The 16604-nt window shown below is 27.2% G+C and overlaps 3 protein-coding genes across 4 annotated transcripts; 2 read left to right on the top strand and 1 right to left on the bottom strand.

Annotated features, from left to right (window-relative positions):
• The first annotated feature begins 2193 nt into the window (after nt 1-2193).
• Nucleotides 2194-7941, top strand: LOC111414365 (HemK methyltransferase 1). Its single transcript, XM_023045684.2, has 5 exons — nt 2194-2655; nt 2704-2792; nt 2847-3048; nt 3101-3318; nt 7605-7941. Exons 1-5 carry the CDS (start codon nt 2461-2463, stop codon nt 7879-7881), a joined length of 981 nt encoding a protein of 326 aa, XP_022901452.2. The 5' UTR covers nt 2194-2460; the 3' UTR covers nt 7882-7941.
• Nucleotides 7942-8017: 76 nt separating this feature from the next.
• LOC111414366 (uncharacterized) lies at nt 8018-9073 on the top strand. The gene is made up of 4 exons (XM_023045685.2): nt 8018-8210; nt 8468-8638; nt 8695-8850; nt 8909-9073. The coding sequence occupies exons 1-4, from the start codon at nt 8162-8164 to the stop codon at nt 8962-8964; spliced, it is 432 nt and encodes a 143-aa protein (XP_022901453.2). The 5' UTR covers nt 8018-8161; the 3' UTR covers nt 8965-9073.
• A 4906-nt stretch (nt 9074-13979) lies between these two features.
• Nucleotides 13980-15063, bottom strand: LOC111414359 (uncharacterized). Of its 2 annotated transcripts, none has more exons than XM_023045678.2 (4): nt 14886-15063; nt 14737-14817; nt 14525-14659; nt 13980-14476 (listed from the first exon to the last, which is right to left on the bottom strand). In XM_023045678.2, exons 1-4 carry the CDS (start codon nt 14956-14958, stop codon nt 14373-14375), a joined length of 393 nt encoding a protein of 130 aa, XP_022901446.1. In that variant the 5' UTR covers nt 14959-15063; the 3' UTR covers nt 13980-14372. The 2 variants fall into 2 exon arrangements, with proteins under 2 accessions (XP_022901446.1, XP_022901444.1); XM_023045676.2 differs by having other exon boundaries at nt 14525-14686; nt 14886-15058.
• Nucleotides 15064-16604: the final 1541 nt, after the last annotated feature.

Here is a 16604-nt window from a genome sequence, read left to right as displayed (position 1 = left end):
GTCATTTTGACAAATTCTTAATTTTTATAAAATGTCTTAAAATTTATTACAAAAACAAAAAAAAATTAAAAATTAAGGATGGTATTAATATTTAATAACTAAATTGCTATCTTCATTGTTGCTAACTTCGGTATTAACGTTTTTTATTCAAACTTTTTTGTTTTTTTGAAATAAGTGCGTCATGTTTATACTTATTGTAAACGTTTTTTAATAAAGAATACATCATGAAAGAACACCATGAAGTTGTCCATTTGTCTATTATATGATAACTAACTTCAGATTTAAAATGTCAACCTTAATTTTGACATATTTGTAATTGTCGTAAAAAATCCTTTAAAATGAGTACAAACACGATACGTTTAATACCAATATTAGTCGAGATATAAGCAACTTCCGGTTGGAAATGTCAATGTCATTTTGACAAATTCTTAATTTTTATAAAATGTCTTAAAATTTATTATAAAAAAAATTAAAAATTAAGGTTGGTATTAATATTTAATAATTAAATTGCTATCTTCATCGTTGCTAACTTCGGGTTTAACGTTTTATATTGTAACTTTTTGTTTTTTGAGATAAGTGCGTCATCTTTGGACTCATTTTAAAGGTTTCTTTAATAAAGAATACATCATGAAAGAACACCATGAAGAGGTTCATTTGTCTATTATATGATAACTAACTTCAGATTTAAAATGTCAACCTCAATTTTGACATATTTGTAATCTCCATTAAAAATCCTTCAAAATGAGTACAAACACGACATATTTATCTTCAATATTAATGAAGTTATGATCAACTTCCGGTTAGAAATGTCAACGTCAATTTTGACATATTTGTAATTATCGTGAAAAATCGTTTAAAATGAGCCCAACCATGATACGTTTAATACCAATATTAGTCGAGATATAAGCAACTTCCGGCTTGAAATGTCAATGTCATTTTGACAAATTCTTAATTTTTATAAAATGTCTTAAAATTTATTACAAAAACAGAAATAGAATAAAAAAAAATTAAAAATTGAGGTTGGTATTAATATTTAATTATTAAATTGCTATCTTCATTGTTGCTAACTTCGGGTTTAATGTCTTTTATTCTAACTTTTTTTGTTTTTTAAGATAAGTGCGTCATCTTTGGACTCATTTTAAAGGTTTTTTAATGAAGATGACAAATATGTCAAAATTGACGTTGACGTTTCAAACCGGAAATGATTGTATTTCCATTAATATTAAAGTTAAATATGTCGAGTTTGGACTCATTTTAAAGGATTTTGTATGAAGTTAACAAATATGTCAAAATTAAAAGTTGAAAGTTCGAACTTTTTGGTTTTTTAAGATAAATGCGTCAAGTTTGGACTCACTTTAAAGGTTATTTTATGAAGCTAAACCTAAAACTTTCTAGTTCTAGGTCTAGTGTTAATTATTATTTAACCCTAAATTCTTGTACATTTTAATTGATCTAAAAAAATTTTTTTTGATTTAATCCACTTACCTTGCTTATAATTTCATCCATTTACCCATCTTGAATTAAATACAACCTTTAAATCCAATTAATTATGTGTTTTTCATTAAAAAAACTTCAATTCAACGTCAATTTTGACAGACAACTCCTGTTTGTATCTTAATCACCATGGTAACCAAGTCAACTTGGATAACCTTAAAATAATAAAATTTTATTCCAATTTTTTTATCAATTCTAACCTAATTTTTATTAATTTTAAAACAATTCGAATTCTTTACGATTATCTCGCATTCATAACAAATTCGTTAATTGTAATTAATTTAAATCGATTCTAATTAAGAGAAACAAATTAAAAATATCTTTTTTTGATTTAATCCACTTACCTTGTTTATAATTCCCTAGATAAACCAATTTTGAGTTAAACACAGCCTTTTAAACCAATTAAATAAGACTTTTTCCTTAAAAAAACTTAAATTCAATTTCAATTTTGAGCACATGCAATATTTGGATCTGAATCACCATGGTAACCGAGTCAAGTTGGATAACCTAAAAATAATAAAATTTTAACCGTTAATATTTCGATTTATATTTTAATGTTTTTTTTATTTTATTTTATATCTTTTTTTTAATATTTTTGTATATTCTTCTTAAGTGAAATAGGTACACTGTATAAATAAAAACATAGAAATGTCAATTCTTATACAGTTACCTATACAGTATTTACTCAACGGACCTTGCAACGAATTGTCAAAAATTAAAATCATAACATAACCTTAAAATAATTTCTTTCATTAAGTTAATTTCGTTTCACACTTAATTGGATTACCCCCAAATTAAACTAAAAACAACCCCCTTAAAATAATACGGATCTAATCTAAAAAGGAAGGTAATCTAGGATAAGAGGAGAAAGTAATCAAGAAAGCTAACACATGACGCCTTCATAACCTATAAAAAGGAAATGTCAAAAAGAATATCTGTTTTCACACAAATTATTGATTTTGAAAAATGTTTCGATATTTATACCCAAATTGTTTAACGAAAAATCTCGCCGCTTTCGTGCACGATTATAACATTAAAAAAGATGAGAACAAAATTGATAATATTCTGAAGAAATGGAAAAGAATATTTTTAGAGAAATGTATAGGTGAACCAGAAAGCTCGATTGATAATATAATAGCACACGTTTTAAACACAAAAAAGGTATATATTTGAGTTAATACGACGATTAATTAATTAATTAATTTATAGGTTTCTGATGTTTATACCAACATGAATAAATACCTAACGTTCAAACAAACAGATAAAATAACCCAATTATGCGAATTAAGATTAAAAAAGTTAGTTTTATTTAAAATATTTATATTTTTAATTATTTAAATGTTATTATTTAGTAAACCAATGCAGTATATTATTGGCGAATGGGATTTTAAAAATTTAACCCTCAAAATGCGTGAACCAGTCTTTATTCCAAGACCAGAAACCGAACAAATCGTCGATTTAGCACTTAACGAATGCAATGACGTCTCAGAAATTTTAGAATTATGTTGTGGCTCAGGAGCTATTAGCATAGCTTTATTAAAAATGAATCCAAACGTAAAAAAACACTTTTTAGTGTTGTATTTTAATTAAATTAAAATGGTTACAGATTAAAATCATTGCCATAGATAAATCAAACGAAGCTTGTGCATTAACCGAAGAAAATGCGAAAATTCACGGCGTTTTTAATCGCCTCAGGGTGATTAATAAGGAAATTTTAGAAGAAAATGTCTCTCAATTAATCTTAAAAAAATTTAAATTAATTGTTTCGAATCCTCCTTATATTCCTACAGGGGATATAGAATATTTACAACCTGAAATTAGGCTGTAAGTATTTGTTTTTATTGTAGTAAAACTTCAATATAATGGATTAATATGGGTTCAATGAAAAATATACAACAATCAATTAAAAAATTTGGCAATTTTATAATATGTTCTAATCTTCCTGTTTCTCACCTCTTTCATCTTTACTACTGGTGAAACAGATATCCAATATATATAATTTAAAAACCTATTAATTAGTACTCCACCATTCACAGGAATTAGTATCTCTTTTAAGTGTTGGACACTGCAGATAATAATCAAGTTCAACCCAAATAGGATTTTTTGGATAGGATAACTTGCAAAATTCGCTATAAAATTCATTTTTTGAAGAATCCTTGTGGAAATATCACCAATTATTAATTAAAGTATCCTCTTTTTAATGCAATAAGCCGTTTTGAAAAATCGCTTTTAGTTTTTGAGAAATAATTTTTTGAAATTGACTTTTTTTTCGAATTTTGCAATTTTCGCCGATTAAGTTTTAAAAATTCGTATAAAATCCAGTGGTTGGAATATGAGTATGAAAATCTCCTAAAGTGTTAATAAAAGTGTTTTCTTTCCAATGAACCAACCCGTTTTGAAAAATAACTTTTAGTTTTTGAGAAAACAATATTTGAAGTTTTGATAAAATTTTCGATGTTGCAATTTTCATCGATAACTTGCAAAATTCGCTATAAAATTCATTTTTTGAAGGATACTTGTGGAAATATCACCAATTATTAATTAAAGTATCCTCTTTTTAATACAATAAGCCGTTTTGAAAAATCGCTTTTAGTTTTTGAGAAATAAATTTTTGAAATTATCGATGATTTTTTCGAATTCCGCAATTTTCGCCGATTAAGTTTTAAAAATTCGTATAAAATCCAGTTCTTGGAATATGAGTATGAAAATCTCCCAAAGTGTTAATAAAAGAGTCTTCTTTCCAACGAACCAACCCGCTTTGAAAAATAACTTTTAGTTTTTGGGAAAACAATATTTGAAGTTTTGATAAAATTTTCGATGTTGCAATTTTCATCGATAACTTTCAAAATTCGCTATAAAATTCATTTCTTGAAGGATCCTTGTGAAAATATCACCAATTATTAATTAAAGTATCCTCTTTTTAATGCAACAAGCAGTTTTGAAAAATCGCTTTTAGTTTTTGAAAAATAAATTATTGAAATTATCGATGATTTTTTCGAATTCCGCAATTTTCGCCGATTATGTTTTAAAAATTCATATAAAATCCAGTTGTTGGAATATGAGTATGAAAATCTCCTAAAGTGTTAATAAAAGTGTCTTCTTTCCAATGAACCAACCCGTTTTGAAAAATAGCTTTTAGTTTTTGAGAAAACAAAGAGAGAGAGAAATAATTTTTATTGGCTACCGATCAGGAGCTTTGAAAGCTCTGATCTTTCCACCTTACAATATTATGTAATACATTTTGTTTTACTTAAATAACTTTATGTTTCTTCTTCTGTGTTGTGTGTCAAAGTTTCGTATAGGGTCCAGTTGTCCAGTCTCTGGCACATTTTGTCAAGCAATCGTCTATTATGTGGCTTTTTGATGAATTTTTTACTGATTTCTGCATGTCTTAGGTTAATTGGTTGTATTTTTGTTCTTACGTATAGATTTTCGTTAGTACTGTTGTGCAGTGTTTTGATTATTGCGTATCTTCGTTATAATTCTCAGGCATTTCTGCTTTTATTATTCTTTCTTTTGTTTTCTTTGATGCATTGGCTGTAGCGTCATAGATCTTCGTAGCAGTTTTTGTTGAAATGCCTTCAGCGTTCTTGTATGTCAGAGCTCTGAAATGTTTTGCTTGTTTGGCAGATTTCAAGTGTTTGAATACTTTTATGTTGTTGTCTAAATCTATACCAAGATATTTAATAACGTTGGAAGGTTTCATCGTGGTTGTGCCAGTATTAATTTTAGGAGATCTTTCTCGCATGCGGTGGTTGGGAATCATAAGTTGGAACTTGGAGGGATTGGGTGTAAGTTTCCAATAAGCATTTGAAGGTTTTCGGTTGCTTTGTCTAGTGTGGTGTTGTGTGAGACCAATGTTGTGTCATCTGCATACTGCAGGATATACAGTTTTAGGTCAAAGCTGGTCGGGTTTTCTGCATAGATATCGTAGCAAAATATATTGTATAAAGTTGGAGACAGAGGAGATCCCTGTGGGACACCTTGCACTGACGAAAATGGGAAAGAGGATTTCTCTTCTACCTTTACTTGAAGTTGTCTATTTTTTAGGTACTCGTCTATGATTTTAATTAAGTCGTCATTGACACCTGTTTTTTCCATTTTGTATAGTAAATCCTTATGCCATACCGTGTCAAAGGCTTTATTTATGTCTAAAAACAGTACAATAGATTTTCTTTTTTGTTTGTGGTTTACTTGTATGTTATTCACTAGTGTTATTAACGGACGGGCTATAGAGTTTTGTGGTTTAAATCCAAACTGGTATGTTGGTATGATTTCTTGTGTAGCTTGGAGGATTCGTTGGTTAATGATACTTTCGAAGATTTTCTCTATCACTGGAAGGAGGGTTATTGGTCTGTAGTTCTTGGGTTGTGAATGGTCAGCGCCAGGTTTGGGGATTGTTATAATGGAACCATATTTCAGGGAATTTTCTTGACCTTAGGCAGTAGTTGTAAGCTTGACGAATAAATTTGTGCGAGGTGGGATTTAGATTTCGTAATATATGCTTAGTAATTAGATCTTTTCCAGGAGCTGAGCTTTTCCTTTTTTTCACTTGTTGTATATATTCGTCTTCGCCAATGTCTTGAAGAATCCTTTTGGAAATATCACCAATTATTAATTATAGTATCCTCCTTTTAATGCAAAAAGCCGTTTTGAAAAATTACTTTTAGTTATTGAGAAATAAATTTTTGAAATGACCGACAATTTTTTAAAATTTTGCAATTTTCGCCAATTAAGTTTTAAAAATTCGTATAAAATCCATTTCTTGGAATATGAGTTCGAAAATTTGTCAAAATGTTAATAAAACTGGCCTCTTTCCAATGAACCTATACGTTTTGAAAAATTACTTTTAGTTTTTGAGATAACAATATTTGAAATTTTGATAAAATTTTCGATGTTGCAATTTTCATCGATAACTTTCAAAATTCGCTATAAAATTAATTTCTTGAAGGATCCTTGTGGAAATATCACCAATTATTAATTAAAGTGTCCTCTTTTTAATGCAACTAGTGGTTTTGAAAAATCACTTTCAGTTCGTGAGAAATAAATTTTTGAAATGATCGAAAATTTTTTCGAATTTTGTTATTTTCGCCAATTAAGTTTTAAAAATTCGTATAAAATCCAGTTCTTGGAATATGAGTTTGAAAATTTGTCAAAATGTTAATAAAAGTGTCCTCTTTCCAATGATCCAACCTGTTTTGAAAAATTACTTTTAGTTTTTGAGATAACAATATTTGAAATTTTGATAAAATTTTCGATGTTGCAATTTTCATCGATAACTTTCAAAATTCGCTATAAAATTAATTTCTTGAAGGATCCTTGTGGAAATATCACCAATTATTAATTAAAGTGTCCTCTTTTTAATGCAACAAGCCGTTTTGAAAAATTGCTTTTAGTTTTTGAGAAATAATTTTTTGAAATTGACATTTTTTTCGAATTTTGCAATTTTCGCCGATTAAGTTTTAAAAATTCGTATAAAATCCAGTTCTTGCAATATGAGTATGAAAATCTCCCAAAGTGTTAATAAAAGTGTCTTCTTTCCAATGAACCAACCCGTTTTAAAAAATAACTTTTAGTTTTTCAGAAAACAATATTTGAAGTTTTGATAAAATTTTCGATGTACGATATACGACCAAAGAGGATGCCGAATATTCCTTTCCGGCTAGCCAGTATCCAACTTTTCGCAAAATCACTATCCGTTCCATCACAATCTTTATATAAATGTTTAATGGGGATTTTTTGCAAAATCTCTACAATGTTCTACAATCTCTACAATGTCCTTTTTGTCATTTATCTTCAATCCAACGCTGAATAACAAAACTAAAACTAACACTACAACTAGAAAGTTTCGGGTTTTGTGTTTTTTTTTACACTAAACCTATAATATAGAACTAGAATCATTCGGGTTTAGCCGTCTTTAGAGACGTGCGGCTAAACCCGAATGTTTCTAGTTCTAGAGTTAGTTCTACTTTTAGTTCAATAAAAATATAAAACAATCGTAATTTATAGATTAACATATTTTATCCGTTATATCCGAAGTTCATTCTAACGAGATCCGTTATACTATAATTGTATTATTAGTTTTTTTTTTTTTTTAATTATTAATTTAGTTATGAAGATAGAGATGCTTTGGATGGTGGAAACGACGGTCTTGATTTAATTAAATTAGTGTTAAAAGTATCATCTAATATCCTGGAAACGGGTGGTAAAGTTATCTTGGAAGTGGACCAACGGCACCCGGAGTTGATCAAGTCTTACCTACGTGAAAATCCCGCCCTCGGGCTTTTAATTACAGCCGTACATAAAGATGTGTTTAACAACAACAGATTCGTGGCGTTTCAAAAAATGAATCCTCCTCTTTTAACTTCGTGGTCATTTAAATCGTAACTATAAAAGTAACGAATGTACAAAAACGATTAATTAATAATAAAATGTAATGAAGTTTTATCTGGCGTGTTATTTCACGAAAAGGATCGTGTTTAATTAATCTGCGAACGCGGGCGAAATTGGGTTTAAAATAGGGTAATTTCTAAGCGTATTGGTTTACTGTAGTCTGATACGTAAACGTATGAAGAGGTGGGTTTGTATATAAAGGGGGTATGTCTTTGGGGGATTGTAGTTTGGAAAGTGATCTTGGAATAAGTGGAGACAAAAGAAAAAATTAATAATGAAATATTTCATTTGTTGTCAAATCGCTTTAATTGTTTCATTAATAGGTAAGTTTTTTTTACAACATTTTCATTCTTTAAACAATTTAATAACTTAAAAACAAATTTAGATTTATTTAATTTAAACCACTACAATATTCTGTTATAAAGTAGAAATTCACAAATTTTGCGGTTTATACATCAATAAAACCTTTATTCTCTTATTATTAAACCCGGTTTATTATTTCAAAATTAACCCCGCGTTTGCTTATTACGCTTTTTAGTGCATTCGAGATCTATTTTTGATTACTTTTTAATTGTTTCAGTTTTGACGGAATCAATTAGATTCGATGGTTCACCCAGATTATCACCACAACTTCGAATTGGGAGAGCTGATAATGGAATTATGCTCGAATTAGGTCATCCTAGATTAAGTCCAATGTTTAGAGTGGGCAAAAGAGTTCGCGAAAATATAAATGATAATCAAAATGATGGAGGTAAATTAAAAAAATAATTAGTTACTTAAAAAAATTATTATTTAAATAATTATTAGCCCCAAAACGTGGTGTAAATGGTCATATGGGGTTGTTACCATTTATGCGAACGGGAAGAACGAATCTTCAAGATTTTGATGGTTTTTATAAAAATTCGCTTCAATCGCCCGATTTTGATTATCAAAAAATGATTTGGTATTATTTGTTGTTAAAGGGTGATTTTTAAAGGATTTAAATTGATTCTAAAATGTTACTTTTTTTTTATTTCTTTAGACGTATTTCAACAAGATATCAACCCCGCTTTAATTTCTTCTGAAAAGGATAAATGAACCGGCTAAAATGATTAACTCGTTGAATTCTGTGGAAATTAAGAAAAATTTTATTTATTGCTGTTGAATATTTTTACATGCTACTGATAATAAAGATAAATTAAACAAATATATGTCTCTACTTAATTATTCTTACCCACAACTACTCCTTTTTTATGATTTTTTTTGTGTCTTTAGGGCGTACTTTATAATTTCGTTGACAGCCGAGGTAAAAGCTTGTGCTTTCAAACACGTGGACTTTTTTAAAAAGGAACTCACATATTTTATTTGTTTCGTGTTTCTACAAATGTGGATGAGAGTAGAGTTTTAAATGAAAAAAATTAAATTATGCTAAATAAGAATTAAAAAAATGTTAACATTTTTTCTTTAAAAGCATTTTTTATTACTTTTTTTTAATTATTTATAATTATGATATCAAATCTGTTATTTTCAGTATTAATTTCCTTTTCATTTCAGGTTCAGGAAGACGCCAGAAGGATATCCTACCTTAACCTGAGTTGATAAAGATGCGTGTGGAGAAATAAAATCTTAGAGATAGGAGATAAAACCATTGAAAATGTTGAAAATATAGCAATAACAATAGCCAAAACACCCAGAATATAAATAAAATAGGTACTTATACTTAGACGCTTAATTAATAGAGATGTAAAAATTTTTTATTAAGATAATTGATTCAAAATCGAAATTGAAACGAAATTTTATTTAAATCATTTTATAATAAAAACAATAATTGTTGAGATAATTAATTTTGATAGCATACTATTCAGAGGGAAATTAAAATTTCAAGTTAGCAAAAAATTGTATTAACAAACACTGTTCCTGAAGTAATTCTAAACAAATTTTGTTAACAACATTTTTTGATTAAATCAACAATAAGGATATAACCTCAAAAATATTAATTATTATACCATACTATTCAGTGGGAAATTAAAATTTCAAGTTAGAAAAAAATTGTGTTAACAAAAATTGTTTCTGAAACAATTCTAAACAAACTTTGTCAACAATTTTTTTTGATTTAATCAAGAATTAAGGAGATAACCTCAAAATAATAATTATTCCTTTTTTATACATAATTATACTTAGATGCTTAATTAATAGAGATGTAAAATTTTTTTATTAAGATAATTGATTCAAAATCGAAATTGAAACAAATTTTATTTAAAACATTTTTTAATAAAAACAATAATTGTTGAGATAATTAATTTTGATAGCATACTATTCAGAGGGAAATTAAAATTTCAAGTTAGCAAAAAAATGTATTAACAAACACTGTTCCTGAAGTAATTCTAAACAAATTTTGTTAACAACATTTTTTGATTAAATCAACAATAAGGATATAACCTCAAAAATATTAATTTTTATAGCATACTATTCAGTGGGAAATTAAAATTTCAAGTTAGAAAAAAATTGTATTAACAAAAATTGTTTCTGAAACAATTCTAAACAAACTTTATCAACAATTTTTTTTGATTTAATCAATAATTAAGGAGATAACCTCAAAATAATAATTTTTCCGTTTTTATACATAATTATACTTAGATGCTTAATTAATAGAGATGTAAAAATTTTTTATTAAGATAATTGATTCAAAATCGAAATTGAAACAAATTTTATTTAAATCATTTTTTAATAAAAACAATAATTGTTGAGATAATTAATTTTGATAGCATACTATTCAGAGGGAAATTAAAATTTCAAGTTAGCAAAAAATTGTATTGACAAACACTGTTCCTGAAGTGATTCTAAACAAATTTTGTTAACAACATTTTTTGATTAAATCAACAATAAGGGTATAACCTCAAAAATATCAATTTTTGTAGCATACTATTCAGTGGGAAATTAAAATTTCAAGTTAGAAAAAAATTGTATTAACAAAAATTGTTCCTGAAACAATTCTAAACAAACTTTGTTAACAATTTTTTTTGATTTAATCAATAATTAAGGAGATAACCTCAAAATAATAATTTTTCCGTTTTTATACATAATTATATTTAGATGCTTAATTAATAGAGATGTAAAAATTTATTATTAAGATAATTGATTCAAAATCGAAATTGAAACAAATTTTATTTAAAACATTTTTTAATAAAAACAATAATTGTTGAGATAATTAATTTTGATAGCATACTATTCAGAGGGAAATTAAAATTTCCAGTTAGCAAAAAATTGTATTAACAAACACTGTTCCTGAAGTGATTCTAAACAAATTTTGTTAACAACATTTTTTGATTAAATCAACAATAAGGATACAACCTCAAAAATATTAATTTTTATAGCATACTATTCAGTGGGAAATTAAAATTTTCAAGTTACAAAAAAATTGTGTTAACAAAAATTGTTCCCCAAACAATTCTAAACAAACTTTTTCAACAATTTTTTTTGATTTAATCAATAATTAAGGAGATAATCTCAAAATAATAATTTTTCCGTTTTTATACATAATTATACTTAGATGCTTAATTAATAGAGATGTAAAATTTTTTTATTAAGATAATTGATTCAAAATCGAAATTGAAACAAATTTTATTTAAAACATTTTTTAATAAAAACAATAATTGTTGAGATAATTAATTTTGATAACATACTATTCAGAGGGAAATTAAAATTTCAAGTTAGCAAAAAAATGTATTAACAAACACTGTTCCTGAAGTGATTATAAACAAATTTTGTTAACAACATTTTTTGATTAAATCCACAATAAGGATATAACCTCAAAAATATTAATTTTTATAGCATACTATTCAGTGGGAAATTAAAATTTTCAAGTTAGAAAAAAATTGTGTTAACAAAAATTGTTTCTGAAACAATTCTAAACAAACTTTGTCAACAATTTTTTTTGATTTAATCAATAATTAAGGAGATAACCTCAAAATAATAATTATTCCTTTTTTATACATAATTATACTTAGATGCTTAATTAATAGAGATGTAAAATTTTTTTATTAAGATAATTGATTCAAAATCGAAATTGAAACAAATTTTATTTAAAACATTTTTTAATAAAAACAATAATTGTTGAGATAATTAATTGTGATAGCATACTATTCAGAGGGAAATTAAAAATTCATGTTAGCAAAAAATTGTATTAACAAAAATTGTTCCTGAAACAATTCTAAACAAACTTTGTCAACAATTTTTTTTGATTTAATCAATAATTAATGAGATAACCTCAAAATAATAATTTTTCCTTTTTTATACATAATTATACTTAGATGCTTAATTAATAGAGATGTAAATTTTTTTTATTAAGATAATTGATTCAAAATCGAAATTGAAACAAATTTTATTTAAAACATTTTTTAATAAAAACAATAATTGTTGAGATAATTAATTTTGATAGCATACTATTCAGAGGGAAATTAAAATTTCAAGTTAGCAAAAAATTGTATTAACAAACACTGTTCCTGAAGTAATTCTAAACAAATTTTGTTAACAACATTTTTTGATTAAATCAACAATAAGGATACAACCTCAAAAATATTAATTTTTATAGCATACTATTCAGTGGGAAATTAAAATTTCAAGTTAGAAAAAAATTGTATTAACAAAAATTGTTCCCCAAACAATTCTAAACAAACTTTGTCAACAAATCTTTTTGATTTAATCGATAATTAAGGAGATAACATCAAAATAATAATTTTTTCGTTTTTATACATAATTATACTTAGATGCTTAATTAATAGAGATGTAAAAATTTTTTATTAAGATAATTGATTCAAAATCGAAATTGAAACAAATTTTATTTAAAACATTTTTTAATAAAAACAATAATTGTTGAGATAATTAATTTTGATAGCATACTATTCAGAGGGAAATTAAAATTTCAAGTTAGCAAAAAATTGTATTAACAAACACTGTTCCTGAAGTAATTCTAAACAAATATTGTTAATAAAAATTTTTGATTTGATCAATAATTAAGAACATAATCTCAAAAAAAGTTTTATATATTTTTTTTTTATTGATAAAATCGTTTTAGAATTTAATTTAGAACAACTTTTGTATGAAATTTTCTGCTGAGAACGAGTGGAGGGGGGAAATTGTATCGTTTTGTTACAAAACTTCCGTGCCCTAGTGATTAATAAACAGCTTTAGAGGAATCGCGTTAGGTGTGCTACTACACTGTTGAATCAAACTGATACCATCTTTATGGATTCTATTTTATCATTTATATGCTGGTAATACACATGTATATTGCAGCTTTATGACGAATCAGTTACCAACGTTCTAATTTTTCAATCTTAGCCAGAAATCTTCATAATTTAAGTAACCACTTTCGTATCAAATTGAGATAATCCCAGAATCCATGAGGTATCTCCATGAGGGTCTTTAATACTGGTTTTTGTGAATATTTTTCAAAGAGCCAGACTATGCGACAGGAAAAATTTGGAAATAAAGTGCGATTTCTACAGAATATATTTAAAAATCATTACTTTGTACGTCGAGAGACATCCAACGGGCAAGCAAGAAGAAGAGAAGTAACAAATACTGTAAGTAGTTAACCTATTGGCTTTATCTGTCTTCGTTTTATTTCAGGTGTGATGGATTACGAAGCCTGCATCATCAAGAAGAAACATGAGACTACGGATCACATCTCTATTAAAAGAGCCAGGAGTTGATAAAATATCGTGCAAGTATGGGAAGTATGATTTAGACCAAACTGGATATGACTTAGAATGTTGCATAAAGAATAAGATTAGCTTTCATTAAATAGATTTCAGAAAGACAACAAAACTTGTCAAAAACTGCCACTATTCAAATGTGATGAAAGACTCAGAAGAGCTCTTTCTGAGCTGAACATAGAAGATATTAGTGGACTTGATAACCAGATTTTGTCTCTGATTCTGAAGAAGGATTTTGCCATGTACTAAATATGGCATCGAAAACATCAAAAAGTGTTTTAATAGACGTATTGATCTATACTAATGTCTACATTCAAATCACAAATTAATCGCTTGTGGTCGAAAGGTTGCAAATTAGACCGTTAAGGAATAATTTGAAAGATAAAAAGCTACAAATGTAGAAACAAAACTTTTATTAAAAAATAAACTATAACATACAGAAAACTAAATTTTGTGTTTTTGGTACAGGAATAATTATTACATAACCAAGCATCAATTGTGACACCTAGGCTATTCATCACTATTTAATTCTGGAACTAAAAATTCTGTGATCTTGGCTTGGAACAACGAATGCATAACAATTCTCCGAAGCTTTATGATGATGAAATTAATTGATTTTAAAATGAATGAAGTGATATCTCAAAAATAACACCCACTTTGTAACTAATATTTTTTTACTAATTTATATCTTCTATTATAAACAAACTACATTCCTAATAAACAACACACAATCGTAATATTTTCTTATAATCCAATAAAATAACACTAAAATTTATTAATTATAACTTCTCAATAAGATGTTTGGTTCGTTTCATTTAAATCTTCAATAATTTCTTCTGAATCACGTCCCAATCTTGGAGTATACTTAGGAGTATGTTTAAAAGATGATAGATCTAAAAAATGATAAATTATTTTTGTTATAACTAATAAAAATATAATACCTCTTAAGAATAAATAGTTAATTGGATCATCCAAATAACTTTTTCTTTTTTGTATTCTTCCAAATCTGGGTCCGAACCATAACGCATTCCGATTTATGTTGTGATCATCTCCAAGGGGTCTAATTTGAACCGAATCTGTTAAAAGATCTGGTCCAACATCATCTAAAAAATCGGCAATTATGATATAAGAGAAATTAAATTAAATTATTTACCAATTGGTTTTTCTGGTATGTTTCGCCCAACTCTAGGAAATGGAATTAAATTTCGATTTCGAAACGGCGAAGGAGGAGCTGCTATAAATATGAAGACAAAAATAATAAATAGTTAAATAATAAATAAATAGTTTAATTTAAAAAATTACCATTGCTTGAATTTATTGTTAACAAAATAAGGACTCCAAAAGCTGGTAAAAACCCATACCTGGACATGTTCATACTAGTAAAGAAAGAAAATTTTTTTCACCACCGTCTATGCACGAAAATCAACCTCTGTTTCAATCGCGCGGGGTAATTTTCCTTTATATATCCATCCATACCTGAGAGGAAGAGGAGTGGTAACCTGCGCAAGAGAGATTTTGCGATACCCCCTAATTTACTATTCAATTATAATTATAACACCAGTGGGACTCTGAAGATTAAGACAATTTGGGATTTAGCCAACAATTTCGTTTGGGGAAATTAAAACCGAAAATTAAATCGATCTCTTAGAAAACCGTCTTAAGCAAATCAAATTTTCATTTTAAACTCTCTTTGTGTTTCATCTCTTTTTAAGAAAATTAATTGAAATTTATGAACCAAAAATATAAAAGAAACTGATATAAAACGAAAAAGAAAAAATCCATTAGCAAGAATTTCCATTCTCAACTTGTATTAAACAAAATTTGGATAAATCGTTTCAACACCTGTTCGGAATTTCCAAGATTTATATTAAATTAAGTCGATTTACATTCATCTTAAAAAGAGAAGAAAACTATTTTGGGTAAAACTAAAAGTAAATATTTTTAGACTAAAATATAAATCGTATTAATCTAATTTTTTATCCCAGTTTTTCTAATATTTGATACGTATGCACTACTTGCGAATGAAATAATCTAGTAAAACTACTTAAAATCACGTTCGCGAGCTTTAATCGAAGCGTTAAACACGTTTCAATCGGACTAGCGACAATCGGAAATTAAACATAGGTGAAAAAATAAAATTTGATGAAAGGTTTAATATAGATCACAAATCTTACCAATTCAAATCGATTCGTTTGGGGGTGAGTGATTTGTTTGTTATGCAATGTGGAAAACTATATAAAGAATAGTTTTTGATTTTGGCAAAAAGGGAATGTATAAAATAGAAAGGTGTGTAAGTTAATTCTCAAATTGTACTGTACTATTAGTGCAATATGCAGAGTGCTGCTAAATATTTCCCAAATTTATTTGCCAAAAATTTAAGGTGTGATGGATGAAGAAGCCAGACGACTATGGATCATAACAAACTTAATATAACGTGTCCTTGAATATTTTTTTAAATACAAAAGTTTTTTCTGGTCAAAATTTCTTATCGTAGTAATAAATGCGCTAAGTGAGTGGCAAGTTTGCCTTTGATAGTGTCTTTGTTGCAAAAATTGATCATATCCTAGCTTTTTTATGCTGCCCACGCTGGAGATTGAATTCTAACGAAATCTGCTGTCACAAACTAGCTCTCGAGAACTTCTCGTTTCCCGTAGTGGGTTTCCTAGCTAGGTCCACGGAGCGGCTCGCGTACCCAACTGTCCACGCACTACCGTTTTCTTGATAGCTAGCAATGACTGAGTTAGGGTTTGGCACACTGCATTCGTTCACTTGAAAGCAAACGGCAGTAATTTGAAATTAAGAATAAAAATAGATTGAAAGAAAACGAAATTTCACTGCTAAAGAATAAGTTTGCTTTATTTTTGAACAAGAACGTATTATATTATATATAAAAAAAAACAACTGACAAAGGTTTTAAAAAGTAAAAATTACATGACATAAGCTATTCAACAACATCATTACGAAATTTGCCGAGGTGGTTAGCAGGTTCAATGAGAAATCGGAAGTTTAAGATTTTAATAA

This window comes from Onthophagus taurus, chromosome 11, assembly GCF_036711975.1.
Source record: "Onthophagus taurus isolate NC chromosome 11, IU_Otau_3.0, whole genome shotgun sequence".
Lineage (NCBI taxonomy): Eukaryota > Metazoa > Arthropoda > Insecta > Coleoptera > Scarabaeidae > Onthophagus > Onthophagus taurus.
This window is presented reverse-complemented; position numbering and strand designations above follow the sequence as displayed.

Bases quoted from the DNA above. Each gene is read 5' to 3' on its own strand.
- LOC111414365 (XM_023045684.2), top strand. From the start codon at position 2,461: ATGTTTCGATATTTATACCCAAATTGTTTAACGAAAAATCTCGCCGCT. The intron at 2,793-2,846 runs GTTAGTTTTATT...GTTATTATTTAG, and splicing joins TGCGAATTAAGATTAAAAAA to TAAACCAATGCAGTATATTA. The intron at 3,319-7,604 runs GTAAGTATTTGT...TTATTAATTTAG, and splicing joins TTACAACCTGAAATTAGGCT to TTATGAAGATAGAGATGCTT.
- LOC111414366 (XM_023045685.2), top strand. From the start codon at position 8,162: ATGAAATATTTCATTTGTTGTCAAATCGCTTTAATTGTTTCATTAATA. The intron at 8,211-8,467 runs GTAAGTTTTTTT...TAATTGTTTCAG, and splicing joins TTTAATTGTTTCATTAATAG to TTTTGACGGAATCAATTAGA. The intron at 8,851-8,908 runs GTGATTTTTAAA...TTATTTCTTTAG, and splicing joins GTATTATTTGTTGTTAAAGG to ACGTATTTCAACAAGATATC.
- LOC111414359 (XM_023045676.2), bottom strand. From the start codon at position 14,958: ATGAACATGTCCAGGTATGGGTTTTTACCAGCTTTTGGAGTCCTTATT. The intron at 14,818-14,885 runs GTAATTTTTTAA...TCATATTTATAG, and splicing joins AACAATAAATTCAAGCAATG to CAGCTCCTCCTTCGCCGTTT. The intron at 14,687-14,736 runs GTAAATAATTTA...CCGATTTTTTAG, and splicing joins CATACCAGAAAAACCAATTG to ATGATGTTGGACCAGATCTT.